The 19,218-nt window shown below is 38.5% G+C and overlaps 1 protein-coding gene across 1 annotated transcript; it reads right to left on the reverse strand.

Annotated features, from left to right (window-relative positions):
- Positions 1-1,737: 1,737 nt before the first annotated feature.
- On the reverse strand, positions 1,738-19,039 carry prpf8 (pre-mRNA processing factor 8). Its single transcript, XM_051129215.1, has 42 exons — positions 18,897-19,039; positions 18,184-18,315; positions 17,920-18,088; positions 17,672-17,836; positions 17,277-17,495; positions 16,982-17,194; positions 16,769-16,894; positions 16,578-16,683; positions 15,869-16,059; positions 15,497-15,616; positions 15,103-15,412; positions 14,884-15,018; positions 14,651-14,780; positions 13,283-13,479; positions 12,983-13,189; positions 12,728-12,891; positions 12,516-12,642; positions 12,221-12,413; positions 11,267-11,454; positions 10,900-11,138; positions 10,670-10,816; positions 10,377-10,587; positions 10,149-10,265; positions 9,810-10,057; positions 9,517-9,696; positions 9,303-9,438; positions 9,023-9,192; positions 8,180-8,309; positions 7,949-8,095; positions 7,611-7,771; positions 7,307-7,498; positions 5,716-5,953; positions 5,488-5,616; positions 5,283-5,396; positions 5,024-5,197; positions 4,720-4,913; positions 3,620-3,859; positions 3,395-3,536; positions 3,152-3,292; positions 2,925-3,064; positions 2,360-2,562; positions 1,738-2,269 (listed from the first exon to the last, which is right to left on the reverse strand). Exons 2-42 carry the CDS (start codon positions 18,302-18,304, stop codon positions 2,115-2,117), a joined length of 7,029 nt encoding a protein of 2,342 aa, XP_050985172.1. The 5' UTR covers positions 18,305-18,315; positions 18,897-19,039; the 3' UTR covers positions 1,738-2,114.
- Positions 19,040-19,218: the final 179 nt, after the last annotated feature.

Here is a 19,218-nt window from a genome sequence, read left to right on the forward strand (position 1 = left end):
TTAAATGTGTATATATAATATAATATAATGAATATGATACATATTCAAAAAACATTTACACGTATATATGTATTTATATTTATAATATGTATATAATGTACAAATATAAATTATATTTCTTTCTTAAATATATAAATGTATGTTTGTATATTTATATATACATATGAGATTTATAAATAATCTGAAATCTGAATAAATAAGCTTTCTATTGATGTATGGTTTGCTATAATAGACCAATATTTGGCCCGAGATACAACTATTTGAAAATCTGGAATCTGAAGATGCAAAAACATCAAAATATTGAGAAAATCACCTTTAAATTTGTCAAATGAAGTTCTTAGCAATGCATATTACTAATCAAAAATTAAGTTTTGATATATTTACAGTAGGAATTTTACCAAATATCTTCATGGAACATGATCTTTACTTAATATCCTAATGATTTTTGGCATAAAACAAAAATCAATAATTTTGACCCATACAATGTATTTTTGGCTATTGCTACAAATGTACCCCAGCGACTTAAGACTGGTTTTGTGGTCCAGGGTCACATTTGTTATGTAAACACAAACTTTTATTATGAATGCAATTGATTACAATTAATCTATTTGACAGCACTAATATATAAAATTAAACTGCTTCTTCTAGAAAACCTGAAAAGCATACTAGAAACTACAGGAACAATATTTAAGTAATTTTAGCGTGAAATTTCTGGGCCGGAAATGAAAATTCTGGATGTACTTGGCCGAGAACCGAAACTGCTTTGTAATTATTATTTTAGAAATAACATAATTTTTTAAAACTTTTTAATTTAACTCAGTTTTAATGATACTGAATTTAAAGGTTCATGAAACCCAGGACTACTTTTTCTGAGATTTTATCAGAGGTGTTTGTGTTGCACATCATAGATGACAATGATAGCATGCATTAATTTTAATTGTTGGAGAAAACTGGTTAATTTTGAGCTTTTTTTAGTCTTCCAGGTTTAAAATCAACATTATGTTGACGTCACAATTTGTGACGTGGCAACGGACTATAGTAGTTTGATGACATGTCGGTGTCTCATAAATATTCATGAGGCTGCATGCTCTTAACTTATGAGAAAACGCCTAATTATACACGACACTGTGTTGATTTGCTATGACAGATGCTTCAGACTGTGAGATTGCGTATATTAACTGAGAGAAAAGTTCATGGGTCAAAGGAGAGTGTTTGTTTTTGTTTGCTTTGTAAGAGTTTGGTACAAATGCGATTCGTTCATATAGTGAGTGTAATAGCGGTTTTTATAACTCCTTGACGCAACCCATCAAAAGAATTATAAATGGTGCAAAATAAGCTTTAAATGTTAAGAGGTGCAACAGCACGTTCGTTCATGTTTTAGATGCAGAGTGCAAATGGGCTGTGCATTTATGTGTGTTGTTAACTCAACCGAAGTTGACTCTCTCCCCTCTTCCCCCTCTGCTCCACAGCACACCATGCCCACTTTTGCAGCATGTATTTTTGTATTGACTTATCCAAATAAATAAAATAGCTTTAAGAATTCAATATTAAAAAAGCTTGCCATACCACATGTTCAGGGCTGAGCTGCTCAGTGGACTGTAACATATGCATGCAGATTGGTTTGCTCTGAAGGCATACAGTGTCCTCGCTCTTTAGATAGAACAGCTAATGTTCCTTCAGTGGACACACTGACAATTTTAAGCCATGAAATCAATAAAACTGACAATGAGATCAAGCTCATTCTTATAAAAGAAGTAATCTTTATTTAAACCCAAACTACAGTGTACATAACAGATGCACAACATAGCTACAGGGTACAGACAAATTGTTCAGGACTTATAAAAAACACATTGTACTACAAACAATTACGAAAAGGGGGACAGATATTTTTAGATGACAATTCATTCAGAAAGCAAGCACAAAATGTGCTTTCAACAATGTGCATAATTAACTCAATGCCAGGCAATTATCAAGCAATAAACAAATGACATGCTTTGAGTTAAGCATTTACATTACTGCAAACAGTATAGAGTGAGTCTTGGAGACAAAACATTACAAAAACTTTGCTTTAGCCTGTTGGGTGTATTTACTTTATATAGTCACTGTTTGTACTATTATGCATACATATCTTCACGATCAGCATTGTAGATTTCACCCTCCTGCAGAGAAGCAAAGTTGAGGAAGTGAGATGGCCTGTGAACTTCATGGTAGAACTCCTTCGGGTTGGCCAGCTGTAGATCATACTTCATGTTGGGATCATGGCGAACACCTAGAATTAATAAGGAAAGGTTAGAAAAGCACAATGTTGTGCAATTCACTTAAATCACTTCAAAATGTATTATTTTAAGGTTATGCTCACCCATGAAGTTGTAGTTCCAGGAGACTTGGCCAGGCACCATGAAGAAGCCAAGGAAACGGTCAGACAAAAGCATCTGAACTCTTTCATAGTGAGAGGGCAAGTAGCCTTTGGGGTTATTTCCCTTATCTGTGTTTTGTCGACCCCATTCGTATCCACTGGGAGTCAGCTTGTAGGCTGTCAGCGTGCAGGAACCAGGGGTGAAACTAGATTTATAAAAAAAACAACAAACGTTAATAACCCAAATACATGACGCATTAACTCTGGGATGTTAAAGAGTTAGTTCACCCAAAAAATAAAACTGTCACTAATTACTCACCCTCATGTTGTTTCACACCCATAAGACCTACGTTTATCGTCTGAACACAAATTAAGATATTTTTGATAAATCCGAGAGCTCTCTGACCGTCCATTTCAGTTGTGTTGCTGTCTATGGAGGGTCAGAGAGCTCTCGGATTTCATCAAAAATAGCTTGTGCTCCAAAGATGAATTAACGACAATATTCATTTTTGGGTGAACTAACCCTTTAAGAGTGCAACCATAGTGCATTAGTGTGCTAAATCTGTACCTGCAAGTAATAATGATAGTCTTCTCGCCATCCCAGGATGGGTTGTCAGCCATGACCTTTGCATGGGTGGTTACATCCTGAGGAGAGAGCTGAGGCGATTCATTGGGCTGTGTATGGATCCATCCAAGAGGCTCCATTTCCTGTAAAATTCAAGAGGCATTTAAATGGTTTGATACGGCTGGGAAGAACTACCAAACTATAGACATGCATGTGCGTAAAATGCTGACCTTCAAGTACTCGTGTTGTGGCAGCTGGTTGGGCAAGTGAACGGTCTGATGCGTACCCCACTGCGGCACCATTACGATGCAGCGGATTTCCTTTACCTGAGGGTTATCTGGAGGGCTGGTTCCATATAGATAACCTGCAATCTATTGGAAAAATATAGATGCAAACAAAATTCAGGTTTAGAATACTACTAATGAAAATACTCAAAGGAACACTATTCACAATAGTAAGCCAGTTGCTCTAACCTGAGCACGCAGATCTGAGATGCAGATGAACTTTTTCAGAACGTTCTTGGGCAGGATGTAAGTGTAGCCCGTTTCTTTGATGTCATCCGATGACACGTAGATGTGGTTAGTACGTAAGTGCAAGTTGGCAGCAGAGATCGCTCTGTGAGATCAGAAAAACAGTTTGAGGACTAGCTGTGTTTTAACAACTATAAAGACAAGAGTGACATGGAAAATTTTCCATACCTAACTCTCCATTCGGTTTTGGAAGAGAAGGTCTGCGTCTCATAGTTGCTGGTGGTGGAGGTGATAATCTCATCTCCGTGTTTGTTGACGGTGCGAGTTTGTGTGGCCGTTAGCTGAGACTGCTCTTTGGTCTGCTTCTCGATCTCAGCGATCTGCTGTCTCTGCTGAGATGGAGCAGAGATCTCCATACCCAGGATGATGTCTCTGATTTCAGACTGGGTCAAAGATGCCACATTCACACTGTGGAGAAGTAACAAAGTTAATTTCTGAAAAGGGTACCATTTCACATCTACAGTTGAGCTCAGAAGTTTACATACACCTTGCAGAATCTGCATAATGTTAATTATTTTGCCAAAGTAAGAGGGATCATGCAAAATTCATGTTTTTTTTGACCTGAAGATATTTCACATAAGACATTTACATATAGTCCACAAGAGAAAATAGTTGAATTTATAAAAATGACCCTGTTCAAGAGTTTATATACACTTGATTCCTAATAATGTATTGTTACCTGAATGATCCACAGCTGTTTTTGTTTGTTTGTTTAGTGAAAATTTTTCATGAGTTCCTTGTTTGTTCTGAACAGTTAACCTGATTTTTCTTCAGAAAAATCCTTCAGGTCCCACAAATTCTTTGGTTTTTCTACATTTGTGTATTTGAACCCTTTCCAACGACTAGGAGATCAGTCTTTTCACACTGCAGACAACTGAGGGACTCATATGCAACTATTACAGAAGGATCTCAAAATACAAATGGATCTCAAAATAACAGTCACTGTTGCAAAGGGTTCAAATACACAAAATGCTGTTTAACTGTTCAGGACAAACAAGGGACTCATGAACAACTACCACAAAACAAAACAAAACACAAGCAAAAAACCAGCTGTGGATCATTCAGGTCACTCCACAGTATTAAAAATCAAGTGTATGTAAAATCTGTTATGTAAAATATCTCATTCAGGTCAATACCAAATAAATAAGCATTTTGTATGATCCCTCTTATTTTAGTAAAATTTATGTTTTGCAGATTCTGTAAGGTAATGGCAAACTTTTGACCTCATCTGTATACGCAGTTTCTGTATGCACTCATCTTGTACTCACTTGTTCTTCTTGCCATAGTCAGCCAGGATGAGATCTTTAAGCTGCACCTCCACTTTGATCCACTCCTCATCGGTCAGAGTAGGCCAGATGTGGTGGGGCTCAGTGATTGTGGTCTTGTCAGGCTTCAGGATAACTTTGGCACGGTCGTTGTTGACGTGAAGTGCTCTCAGGATTAAGATCAAACGAGAGAATGCCTAGGCAACAAAAACATACTAGTTTTAGACCTCGTAGTAATGACCAGTGTAACTTTTAGAAGCTACTAATTTTAGTTAGGTCAAAATTTTAGTGTAAGAGCTTGATTTACAGTGTAGGAGGAGATGGTCTTCAACCAGTCATCATACAGATTGAACAGGACCATCTGAGGCTCTGTGGCCTTCAGAATTAGGTCACCAAACTTCTCCACTTTCAGACAGGCCTGGAAGGGCAACTGGAGCTCAGAGCCCTTGATTACAATGTTGGGGAAGTCCAGCAAGTGCACCTGATGACAACAAACAGCCGTTAACCTTTCTAGTACTACAGCACAGCTACTTTGCCTTTAACAGTTTTAATGGGGCGTTTCTAACCTCAAGTGGATCCAACATGCCCTTCCTGGTCACAATAATCTGTTTGGGCTGCTCTTCAACAGGCAGCGATCGGATCAGGGCAGCCACTTCTTCAGCAGTTTTCCACTTAGCCAGCTACAAAAAAACAAATGCAAAATGTTTAACTCTGCAACTCACGTCTGTGCAGACCACAGTAACCTCATGGAGACAAAATACACAGACTTACCTGTCCAAGACGCTTTTGTCCTGCCCATACAGATGTGTGAATGATCTTAAGGAAAAGCTGTCCAGTTCTGGGGTTGAAAATGAAAATGGCTCCGTTGATTGGTTTTGTGGTCAAGTTACCTTCAAAGGTCTGGAATAGGAAAGGAAAGATTAATATCTGGCACACAACGTATAGAGGAAACAACATAAACACTAAGAGAGACATCTTCATGATGTTAAATTCACTTGCCTTGTGGATGGTGACTCTGTACACATTGGTGTCATCCACAAACCAGATGATCTGGTTGGAGAAGAGCTCTCCGTAGTTCTGGGAAGACAGGTAAGGCTCAGTGGGCTCTGAAGAGTAGAGTTGCAGACCCTTGCGGATTCGCTCTCTCAGCACATACAGAGCCGGGTTGGCCTTCATGATCTTCGCCATGGCCTGCTGGATCAGGGGCTTTGCTCCAGGGAACCAGTTACCATAAGCACTGTAGAAAGAGAAACAAGCAGATCATAAATACTTGCTGCTCTGTCGCTGTTTTTGGGATATATAACAAAGTTCTACTTGACTTTGTGATTTAAATCTATGGAAGCTCGTTTCCACCATTGAATAATAATAAAAAAAAAAAAAAAGTTATTGCGACTCATCTCACGATTATGAGGTTTTTTTCCTCAGAATTCACAATGCTTGCACAATTTACTCACAATTGTGAATTAAAAACTTAACTTGCAAAAAAAAAAAAAAAAAATTGCTAGTTATTTATAATCACAAGTCTTTTAGTTTTTATATTTATATCAAGTTGAAATTGCAGGAAAATTCTGAATTGTGAGATACAAAAGGTCAGAACTGCATCACACAATTCTGAATGTTCAGGCAATTGCAACTTTTTAAATCTCCAGTTAATATCTTACAGTTAATTCACTTTTTCTCAGAAGTCAACTGCTAGACAAACAATTCTGAGAAAGTCAGTTGTGAGGTAAGTTCCATTTGCGAGAAAATTCAGAATTGTGAGATACAAATTCACATTTGTCAGAAGAAAAAAAAAAAAAAAAAAAAAGTCAACCGCATCACACAATTCTGAACTTTCTCACAATTGCAAGTTTATATCTTGCAATTCTGACTTTTTCTCAGAATTATGAGAAACTCGCAATCAATTTTTAAGGGAAAAAAAATCCCTGATGTTCTCAATTTATGCGCAAAACTTAACGCACAATTGCATGTTATAAAGTCGGAACTGCATGATAAATTCACAATTCGAAAAAAGTCAATTGCAAGCTAAAAACTAAATTCTGAGGGAAAAGGCAGAATTGAGTATTTATACATCACAATTTAGATTTTCTCAGAAATGGTGAATTTATATTGTTCAATTCTGCGAAAAAAAGTCAATTGCAAGATTATTTATATATAGTTAGAATAATTAGAATTGCGAGTCGCAGTTGTGAGAAAAATCAGAATTGTGAGAAAATTCAGAATTTGAGAAAAAAAAACAATTGCATCACACAGTTCTGAATTCTCTTGCAATTGCAAGTTTATCTCTCACAATTCTGGCTTTTTCTCACACAAACTTGCAATTGTGATGTATAAAGTCCAATTCTGAGGGAAAAAAAAAGACTCAGAATTGCAATTGCATGTATAAAGTCAGAAATATGAGATAAAACCTCAATTCTGAGAAAAAAACCTGGCAGAATTTAAAGTTTACATAATGAAATTCTGGCTTAATTTCTCAGAATTGCCATTTTCTATCATGCAGTTTTGAGAAGAAAGTCGCAATTACTTTTATTCAGTGTCTGAAACAGGCTTCCATATAAATCACCTACACAATATGCTAAAAAATACTGACCTGTGAAGGTTGTATGCCAGATCAATGGCAATCAGGACTCCAGTGGGTGATGGGTAAATACTCATGTTGTCAGTGGTGTAGTCCAAGAATTTGGCCCTGGCGTATCGCTCAATGTCATGGGAGTCGTAGTCACCCCATCTGAGCTGAATGTCAATCCAGTACTTCTGCGTGGTGGTGCTGTCCATAACATCCCTATAGAACAAAACAGACATTTATCACATCAGTCTTGTGTGAGAAATGTTTTACATTTTGACATGTAATATATTAGGAGGAAATGTATTTATTAATTTCAAATCACACATACTTGGAGTCTGCTAGAAGCGAGGGGCGAGAGACGTTCCATTTGTAGGAGGCAAACAATAGAATGTCAGCACAGGAGGAATTCATCTTGTAAGACTTCCTGGGATGGATGGTCTCTTTCTGGACAGTTTCGATCTCCAAAGCATCCAGCTCTTGGTCAAACACCTACACAGAGCAAACAAAAGTTCACTGATGGCACTCTTCTGAATAAGCCAATTGTTAGTAACAGTCTAAAGTGTGAAACCACACAAACAGTTTGCATAGAACAGTCCTGTTTAATAAGCATGAGTAATATTCATTACATAACATCCTGACCCATTTAAAGGAAGCACATCTGTTTACCTGACAGAGATCCATGACGATGCTCTCATGAATCTTCTGCCACAAGTGAGCTCTGAAGATCTGGATCAGAGAGATCTTGAGAGTTGGGATTTTACCATGCATGAAGATTCCAGTGAGGTCCAACTGCACTTGGAAACCCACATATACCTACAAGAATTTCAAGAGAATGAGTGAGTGCCAAAAAAAGGAGAGGTGGGGAGCAAAAAATGCAATGGTTACTCATAGACATACATTGGCTCTGTTGATTGTAGGTGACCACCACAAGGTGAATCGTCGATTAGGAATCTGGTTCAGACCAGATCTCTGAGCATTGGTGAGTTTCTTCCATTTCATGGACTCTTCGAAACCACTGGCCTTCTCCCTATAAGAGATCAAAATAGTGAGTTAATAAATCTTAAAAACATCAAAAATTGAGTTAACTACACTCAGGCAAAAGTTTTTGAACAGTAACATTTTTAATGTTTTTAAGGAAATCTCTTCTGCTCACCAAGTCTGCATTTATTTGATCCATAGTACAGCAAAAACAGAAAAAAAATTGAAATATTTTTACCATTTAAAAGTAACTCCTTTCTATTTGGATATATTTTAAAACAATTTATTCCTGTGTTCAAAGCTAAATTTTCAGCATCATTCAGTGTCACATGATCCTCCAGAAATCATTCTAATATGCTGATTTGCTGTTCATTTATCATCAATATTTAAAATATTGATTGGGGGGGATTATATAAATTAATTTTATTTAGCAAGGATGTTTTAAAGACATTTATAATGTTACTTCTAAACCTTCTATTCAGAAGAAACATAAAACTCTACTCCACTGCTTTCAACAAATGTTTTTGAACAGCCAATCAGAATATTAGAATGATTTCTGAAGGATCATGTGAAATCACAGGAGTAAGTTACTTTAAAATAGATTCAAATAGTAAAAACACTTCAAAATTGTACTGTTTTGCTGAACTTTGGATCAAATGCATCCTTGGTGAGCAAAAGAGAAACATTAAAAAAAAACAAAAAAAAAAACAAAACCAAATAAAACCTTTTGACTGGTAGTGTATACTGGATGTGAGGTCTTACCAGAAGAGACCCTCCCAGGTAGGGAAATAGGTTCCCTTGAAGAGCGTGTGCTCAAGAATGCCTTCCACACCTCCAAGTGCCTGGATCATGTCAGTACGGTAGTTGTTCAAATTCCACAATTTTCCATCATGCCTCTGGTGAGTCCACCAGAATGGATTTTGCTTCAACACCTGAAAACACAATCAAAAATATTTATAAAAACCAACCAAAACAAATGTAAATGACGTCTGGCACTGTTTTCAACATGCAATTCACATTTCCCAAAAGGAAAGACTTTTACCTGGTACTGCTTGAAGTCTGTTCTGACTCTCCAGCCCTTGTCATAAGCAAGAGTGTGTCTGTCTTTCTGGAAGAGCGTATTGATACGTGGAATACCTCTGTCCCAGGAGTCCTCCAGATCCTCCAGTGTCAGACGTCTGAGAAGCATCAAACTTGTTAATAAGAATAAACCCATTAACATTATCAATAATTGGGTTTGGTTAAGAGGACATTACCTGTTCTGAGCAATGGCCTCCTGACGCTTTAGAGCGTATTCGGCCCAAACTCTCTGGGAGTCAATGAACTCGCTCTCCCATGGTTGGATGTAGCGGTACAGATTAGGAATCAACTGATCCTCCTCATGACTCATACCAGAGCGGAAATGAGTGATGCCCACATCAGTCTGTTTGGACCACCTGAGCAAACACAGAAGAACTGTAAATCAAATCACCTGCATCCATGGACGCCTTCATTTCCATAAAGTCGTACCTGGTTAAAGAAACAATAATGAAAAATGCAAATAACTTACCGAAGGTCAGACTGTGGGATCAGTACGTGTCCCATGGAAAGCATTCCTAGTCCACCCAACTCCTTAGGAGTGTAAAACACCACAGGAGGGAAACGACTAGGCATTTTGGAGTTCAGCCCGATCTTGATACGGGTTTGGATCTTATTCTCACACTTCACCAGCAGGTCCAAAAGCTCTTGTGTGTTGACCACAGCTTCACGGAAGTATGTCATCAGACCAATCAGAGCAGTGTTCCACTTGTTCACAATCTGAGAAGAGTAACATTATGTATAACCATGTGCAAAATGTGAAATGCAAGTTTGCTATGGCTGTTTTAATGTTAAGTTTCAGTGCTTATACCTTGGTGAAGGTTGTGGATCCAGAAGCCATTAGAATCTGTCTGACTCTGTTGTGGAACCTCTGCATGGACTCATCGTCTACACGCAGGAAACACTGTGCTGTCCTTTCCTTCGTCACCTACAAAAAAAAAAAAAAAAAAAAAAAAAAAAAAAAATCAACACACAGTTATCCACTACCCTTTTTGATGTGCTAACAGTTATTTTATCAGTAGCTTGTTATTCTGCTTACCTCATTCTGCAAATTCCACACACCATCTTTATGCGTAAACTCCTCATAACTAGTGCGGCACTTGGGGAGGATGCGACACTCAAAGCCACACATGTTGAAGAGCAGATTGGGGTTGTCCTTGCTGTACACAGACACAAAGCTGTTTTCCCACTGAACTGTGGTCACAGAACGAGGCAGACGATTCTTGATGTCCCAGAACACAGCACGGCCCCTGTTTGATTATAAGGAAATCAATCATGTGCATTTTTCTTTTTATTAATGGGTTTAGAAAGACAAAAGTCTAGAGCACTTACAAGTTCACATCATGTTTCATCAGTCTCATCCTAGCATCTCTTGGCCAGCATTTCTTATTGTTGTAGCCCACAATGTTTTCATTGTTGGGGTCTGGGTGCTCGGTCAAGTACCTCTGGATGAGATCTCGCGCCTCATCAGCAGAGAATCTACACAGAGCAAAACCACAAGTTCATTAAAAACAATACTGCACTACAGGAGACGTGTGACTACTTTTCTCTCTATTACTAACCTGAAGAAGATGTGAATGCGGTCTATGTATCTGCAGTAGAGACGTATTGGGTGGGCGCTCTCAGTAGCCGTGTCCTGGAAGCTGAGGAAGTCATTGGGCATCTGAGGAGGTCCAGCCATCTCACTGGCTCTGTGCAGACCCAGAACCAGCAGGTCCATCACCAGCCCATAGTACTGCACGATGAAAGAGGCAAACTGCAGACCGCGGATGATACCATACGAGTTTGTGTGGTTCATGTCCTGTTAAGAGAATACAGATATCTAAAATCAAACACAGCAGTGAAAAGACATTTCTAATATAACTTCTCAAAAACATTAGGCCAGAAATTAATTTTTAGATTTTTTTTCCAAGTATGCAATTAACAGACCTTATAGTTAATGACAACGTTGTTTTTGGCCGTCATGTAATCGGCAATGTTGTGATCAACAATGAGACGCAGAAGCCTGTTCAGCAGCGTCAAGTCAATCTTCTCATACATCTTCTCATAGCGAGACTCCAGCATGACATTGCATTCGCCTTCTGCTGTCTCCCACACATCCTGCAGATTGTTGATTCCTAGCAGACATAATTATAGAGGTTAAACAGAATGAAATCATCATCTTTTAACTAACCCCTGTTTATGAGTATTACGTCAAGATCTCTACAATAACATTACGAGAGTTTGACGTTTATGACCATGGACCATAATACCAGTCTTAAGTAGTACAGGTATATTTGTAGCAATAGCCAACAATACATTGTATGGGTCAAAATGATCATTTTTTCTTTTATGCCAAAAATCATTAGGATATTAAGTAAAGAATGTTCCATGAAGATATTTTGTAAATTTCCTACCATAATTATATCAAAACTTGATTTTTGATTAGTAATATGCATTGCTAAGAACCTCTTTTGGACAATTTTAAAGGCAATTTTTTCTTCAATATTTTGAATTTTCTTTTTTTCGAAATATTGAAGCAGCCTCAGATTCCAGATTTTCAAATAGTCCTGCAAAATCAATGGAAATCTTATTTATTCATCTTATTTGTGTATAAATCTCATTTTCAAAAAACTGACCATTATGATTAGTTTTGTGGTCCAGGATCACATTTTATCAAGACACTTAAGTGGTCAACAATGTTTTTGTTCCAATGTTTTGTTCCATTTTTTTTTTTTTTTTTTTTTTTTGAGTCGCACAAAGTAGTTTTCAGTCGCAAACACAACTGAAATGGTCGCACTGTAAAGCCCTGCTTTATAGCATGTCTGCATTAAAGCTCTATATTGACCAACCTGCTTTCAAATATATTAAAAAAGAAAACAACAACGTCCATATTTCCCTCACCTTGGCACCATTTGTACACCAGCAGTGGAGGTGGCTCTGTGTCAGCTGGTTTGATCCAGGGTGGAAAAAGTCTGCGCTTGTCTGCCTCATACCACAGGTACTGATCCAGGTATGCATCAGTGATCTTTTCCAGAGGTTCAACATCATAAACTGGCACCAAGTGACTGTAAAGGTCCATGAACTCAATCCCGACCTAAAGTGAAAAACAACCACTTTAGATGCAAGCTAAAACCAGCAACAGGCTGAGACAACTCTTGATGTTATGTGAACTGTGCTGAAACTAATGTGTGCAAACCTCTTTGAACGCTCTCTGAGTGAGGAGGTGACGTTTGATTCTGGACAGAGCCTCATGAGGATTGTCATAGGCCTGCTCAATCAGACCCAACTCCTCACGCTGCGACTGGTTTAGTCTTGACTTCACACTAGAGACAGGAACAAAGTAAAGTCAGAAACATCTAAACAACCCCACTGCATTCAATCAGCTTGCTTTTATAAGACTGGCCTGACCTGTAAGCCTCCTTGAGCCTCTCCAAAGCCAGGATGAGCAGCTTAGTGTCATGTTTGTAAGACAGAGGAGGGAAGGGGATTGGAGAGAACCGACGACTCTCCAGCCAGTGCACTGTGGTGGTGTAGATGGCCACAGCCTCCTCAGCTGTGATGTAAGGTCCATCCTATAGAATAAAAAGACATTACACTTTAATGTGTTCTTTACCAGTCACGACACCCTGTTCAGTGATATTTTATGTTACCCAAGAAATGTACCTTCAGGTAATTGTGCTGTCTCTCCTGCTCTGCCTTTAGATAGAGTCGAGTGAGTCTTCCCAGGTTCTTCTTGCACACAGTCTTATCCACAGTGGCTCCTCTTCTGATTCTCTCACGGTTGTAGTGGGCTGTGTTTGTCCACCAGTCAGCTTTGGCCTTCACGTAGCGAAGAATCATGTTTTCAATAGGGGTTGGAAGCCCAGGAACCTGAAAAAACAAGTAATGAAATTAATGATAATAGTCAATATTTAAAATCACATACCATTGATGGGCAGCGAAAAACTTTAAACAAAAACTTACCTTCCAAGGGATGTTGGCCTTCCAGCATCTCCATGACTCGCTGAGATGCTGCAAGATGGTTCTGGCCTTGTTCTGCTTGATACCCTCAGGCATCATATCCAGGATGTCATGCATCACAGCAGCTCTCAGCTCCAGATCAAAGTGAGACTCCACACGCTGTTTGGTCACAGTCTTTGCAACACCCTTGGAGTGTCGACCTAAACAGCATTACATAATCAGTTAGAAGGTTGATAGAGATACTGTAAAATTAAATTCCAGGACTTCCAAGGACATTCCAAGCACTACTTTTTGGTTTTCAAGGACCTCAATCAGAGATCTCACTTATCGAACAGTGCCTTCTATTTCAAATTCTAAAAAAAAATAAAATAAAATAATAATACACTAAGAAAAAAATATATAAATAAAAGCATATGCAAAGTATTACTGCTTAATTATGAGTATACTACACTTCTACTACTAATATAGTAAAACCACAGTCAATTTTCTTAAGAGATTTGTATGTGTTTACTTTTTCTTTTTGTTTTTATAACTGTACTGCCTTAATGATTTGATGTTTTCTACTGTTTAAGAAGAGAAAAAAAAAAAAAAGCTCCAAAATCCTGATCTGAAACAAATGATTTGTGAACTTGCACCAAAGTCGTAATCTGAATAAAATGATTCCCAATACACAAAGTTCCGATATACATCAAATGATTTGTGATATACAATTTAAAGTCCCATCTGGAACAAATTATTTGTAATATGCGATTCCGACTGGAGCGCTTCAAAACAGTGAATCATTTTGTGATGCACTGGTTTAACAGATTCAGAGTTTCGAAATAAGTTTCTCCCATAACTATAAGCCATAAGCTTTTTAAAATCATTACAAGCGATGTCGAAATTCAAAAATGAATGGGTCTTTTAATTTGATCTGGTTTTTGCTAGTCAGTCGCTTGAAATGAATGAAGTCACGAGTTTGAATCAATCGGTGCAGTTCCAGCATAAATGACTCAATTGACTTGATTCATATGTTCCTCTTTTTGTGTTTTTAGCCATGTTTACATAATACTGTCAGTACTACTACTTGCTTAGCTCAACTGTTTTCTGTCATTAACTGAAATAAGCAAAAAAGGTACAATGTTTTTGAATTGCGTGAAAAGATGCATGTACTGACAAAATTAAACACTTATTCCATAGATACATTGTCTTTTAACAATTTAAGCACTTTTCTAGTATCTCTTCAGGAATATTGCTGTTTTTAAGGGTTTTTTCAGGCCTTGAACTTCAAAGAGTCAAATTCACACCTTGCGCAAACCCTGGAATTAGTACTATTTTTTTTCCCCTCATCTTTCTACATGCTTTTTGTCTATGAACAAAAGCTGATTTTACCCTCAAACTGCCTGGCCAGAAGATTTCCAAGCCACCGCTCCAGAAGAGGAGTGATGCCTCTCATGAAGAACAGCCAGACTCTCCATCCTGGAGCCCAGAACCCACATCCTGGACCTTTTCCAACTGGGCCCTATAAAAACAGGTCACTTTAGATGCAAGGCATAGCATCAATTTATCCACCTTCAAAAGAAAATGATTCACCCTTCAGAATGATCGCATTAAGTGGTACTCACTGTGTTGAAGCGGTAGTAGATGAGATGCTTCAGGTCTTTGCACATTCTGATCTGCCTCATGAGCTTGTACTTGTAGCGGTACATTCCGGTCAATTGACCAACGTGAGCGAAGATGTACTGGAGTCCATCTGCCAGCTACAAGGTAGACAAAATACTTTAGTAATGAAACAATGAAACAAATAGCTACACAGAAACTGCATTCATTTTTTAATATTATACCTGGAAAGCGTCAACATTTCCAAGCCTGTACTGCACATGGCTGTCCACCACAAGTTTGCTCAAACGCAGAACCTCACGACACAAGTGGAACGCATTCCCGAATCTGGACTTCTTACGTTCCTTTGTTGTGAGGGTTTTCACGGGCTTCAAGTTGAAGTTGTAGTCCAAGTGCAGATAGTTGAGGTTCTTTCTGTGAATCAGCAGGTTCAGCATGTTGTAGCCCTGCCGGCAGACCTGGAGACCGACTTCTACCCAATCCAGCTTTGTGGACTGGAAGAATTTGGTGGCTTTGAAAGAGCGGAACAGGTATCTAGAGAAGATTAAAGCAAAATACAATCATCGTTAAATGTGTTAACATTTTTCAGTGGAACACGATCTGGAATAGCATCCTCACCTCTTTTTCTGTGCCTTAGGTGGTCTGTGTTTTAGAGCATTGAGCACGTAGTACTTCAGGAGCTTCTGGTAAGACACACGCACCTTCACAGGCTGGCCTGCAGGACAGTGCTCACGATACCTGAAGGTGTTTGAACAAGAACCTCTATTCAGAATTTATAGTCATCTTGTACGGTTTCTTAATACTCAAGCAAACCCTTCCACATAGAATAAGTTTTTGTGTCTGAATATGTGAGATGAAGTGCAGTGGAATGGAAGATCTGACTGTGCTGGACAAAGACATCCCTCTAGTGCATGTTTACATAGATATAAACGTGTTCTAAGAGAATGGGCTGTTTTAGTGTGCAAATACAGAATATTGTTCAATACAAACCAGTTTTTGATGAGAGGCACATCAATAGCCCGTCTGGTTCTTCCTGAGCGGAGATTAAATGGACGAGGCGCCCACAACAGCGCAATTCCATTGGCTGTGTTGTCAGTGTAGAGAGGCGTCTCCTTCAGGAATGGCTCTACATACTCAGGCAGTTCAAACTCCTCATCATCATCTGGCAGAGGCTCTTGGCTCTGTGGAGAAAACACAAGCTTGCAATTAGTGTGAGAAGAAATCAGGACACTTACAATTGAAGTCAAAAGTTTTCACACACCTTGCAGAATCTGCAAAATGTTAATTTATGAAAATAAGAGGGATCATACAAAATGCAAAATTTTTTTTTTTTTTTATATAGTACTGACCTGAATAAGATATTTCACATAAAAGACGTTTACATATAGTCCACCAAAGAAAATAGTTGAATTTAATAAAAATGTCCCTGCTCAAACATACATTTGGCTCTTAATACAGTGTTGTTACCTGAATGGTAAACTTTTGAAGGGATTTTTTTTTTTATAAATTCAACTATTATTTTCTCTTGTGGACTATATGTAAACATCTTATGTGAAATATCTTCAGGTCAGTACTAAAAAAATAATGTGCGATCCCTCTTATTTTGGTATATTAATTAATATTTTGCAGATTCTGCAAGGTGTTAACTTTTTACTTTAACTGTACAAGCACAATTTAATTAAACAGCTGAACTACTGACCTTGACGGAGTGCCTATGGGAGATGGGGTTGATCAGAGGGTCAAAGTAGAAGGCGGGCAGATCAGGATCCTCAGTCTTGATGAACACCACATTTGGTGTGTGGTACCTGCATGGATAACCACAAATCATTGATTTAGCAAAACAAGAAATTGTATAGAATGATGAACTGTAGCCATGACAATGTTTCATACCAGGTGAGGTGCACATGATGTGGCAGGTTGTTGTATAGGTAAGGGAATGCAATTTTGTATTCTGTCCTGATTGGCTGTCTGATGATGATCTTGTTGATGTCGTTGAACTCATTCCAGTCTTCATCCCTGAAAAAACAACAAAAGGTTAAACTTTCAGAGAAAACAAAAAGTAACAGACAGTTATGCTACAAAACACAGCATGGCAACACGTACTGAAGGTTAATGTCTCGGACAAGCGGCTCGAATTTGGGTCCCCCTGGAATGGCCATGTTCAATGCTTTTGAGGTGAAGAAAGCCTTCAAGTCAAACAAGTAGAAGTAGTTTTCATCCACCAAGTCTGTCAGCAACTGATTCGCCAATCGATACAGCGTGGACATCATCGGTAAAGTGAACTGCCAGCGTCTGTATGTGGTCCCATTGACAAATCTGTGGAAGGAAAAGATAAATCATGAACAATAGAAACAAAAAACCCTATTTTTTTTTTTTTACAACCGTCAGCAATACTCACTTTGTGGTATCTTTCAGAGGTTGATGCTCATATAACCATTCCGCAACAGAGGAGTCTTCCTCAGGGTCCAGCTCCATCTGGATCGCCTCCAGAGGCTCAACATCCAGGATGTTGTCCGCATAATCCAACGGAGGCTCTTCATCATCAAACGGAGGGAAACGCATGCGCTTGAAGTGCCGTCTGTCTCGCTTCTCACGACGCATCATGATCCACATTGTGCTAGAGAAAAAGAACATTTCTGTAATTATTACAGCCATAAAGACATAAAACAAGCAAATCTGGAGCTTTTAAAAAGCATTACGTTTATCAGAAAAAAATGTAACTTTTCACAAAATGTGCTGCCTTAAGTTTCATTCTCTGTTCTGAGAGTCATGCCATCAAACATTGTCACCTACCCCCACTGAGCAATGTATACCGGCTCAATCACCCATGGGATTTCGTTTACGAACGAAATGGCGCCCGTAATGTGGTAGAGCACAGGAACATCTCTGATCTGCTCCCAGGGCATGGGCATGTTCTCCAGCAGTTTGAGCACTGCATGGGGCATATATTTCAAGGCCCTGCAGACAAAAAGCAACATGTACTATTAATAATGAACATACTTAAATACCAATTCCTTAGTCAATAACACAAATGCGCTTACCCAAGGTAGACCCTCTTGTCATGACGAAATTTCCTGTTCGTCATGTCACCGTGGTCCCTGATGATTTTGCGCACATGCTCAGGTGGCATGTCCTCTTTCTGAGCATCCACGAAGCCAAATTTCCTCTTCTCCGAGTAGCGTTTGGCCTGAAGCTGCTGCCATTTCCGAGCTACAACAGTGACCCAAACAAAAGCAAATCACGTCACTAAACATTCAGAGTATGCAAAGCAAAGTCGAAACAATGATGAAGCCACATCAACACACCTTTCTCTTGCAGTTTCTCTTCAGTCATGTAATCTGGTACTGGAGCAACCGCAGGAGGAGGTGGAGGAACACCTGGAGGCATTGTTCCAGGCACACCTCTGTAGGGGAATGCAGCTGCCATGGCAGCGTGTACTGCAAGGGAAATAGTAATGCACAAAATATAAGATCAAACTGCAAAGCATTAGTCCTGAAACACTCTCCACTACAAATTCATTCAAAGAACCTCAGCAATCTGGAAGACTAAGTAAGATCTAATAGAATCTGTAATAAAATCTGTTCGTAATAAAAGGAAATATGAATTAAAAATGCAAATATTTACGCTAGTTATAAACACAATATCTAAACCACAACAATGAACTTCACCGACTAACTTAGCTATCGCGCCTGAATTGTTTTCCAGTCGTACCGAAACTGGCAAGCCACTGTTTAATCTTTAAAAACACCATATAAATATATTTTTGCATATTTGCAGGCGAAACCAGACATATATATTCACATATTTAAGACACGGATATATGCAACATTTTTTTTCAATACAGTAAGTTACGAGTTCAATACAGCAGGAGTTAGCATGTTAGCTTAGCTTACTACATGTTACACAAGCAAGCCGTTTCCGCAAACAAGCATTAACTTACGAAGAAAAAATGTTATACTTATTATTTAAAAAAGAAAATAAAAAGCTCCACGTGCTCGCAAAGAATTATATAACTTACTGTATTAAAAGCAGTTTCTCGCCAATGAATGTAGTTGTGTGCTGGGCTTGCTCTCAGCGGAATGGCGTACCATGCACGTTGTGCGTATGCTCTTGCGATTCACGAATACGGCTTACGTATCTGGATGACTTTGCCGCAACGGAAATGATGTGTTCTACGACTCCGAACGTAAGAAAATACGTAAGGCCAAACTTCCGGATGTGACACCGGATATAAAAAGAAGTTCATTTGTCCTTTTTGAAACGCGTTTTATTCTTTTCGGTTCTGTTCTGTTCTGTTTATATTGCTCCATGGCTATTTTATTTAATAAATAACGAATACA

The sequence above is a fragment of the Labeo rohita genome, chromosome 15 (assembly GCF_022985175.1).
Source record: "Labeo rohita strain BAU-BD-2019 chromosome 15, IGBB_LRoh.1.0, whole genome shotgun sequence".
NCBI lineage: Eukaryota > Metazoa > Chordata > Actinopteri > Cypriniformes > Cyprinidae > Labeo > Labeo rohita.

Bases quoted from the DNA above. Each gene is read 5' to 3' on its own strand.
- prpf8 (XM_051129215.1), bottom strand. From the start codon at position 18,304: ATGGCAGCTGCATTCCCCTACAGAGGTGTGCCTGGAACAATGCCTCCA. The intron at 10,817-10,899 runs GTTAGTAATAGA...TGCTCTGTGTAG, and splicing joins CGCATTCACATCTTCTTCAG to ATTCTCTGCTGATGAGGCGC. The intron at 7,772-7,948 runs GTAAACAGATGT...TGCTCTGTGTAG, and splicing joins TCGTCATGGATCTCTGTCAG to GTGTTTGACCAAGAGCTGGA.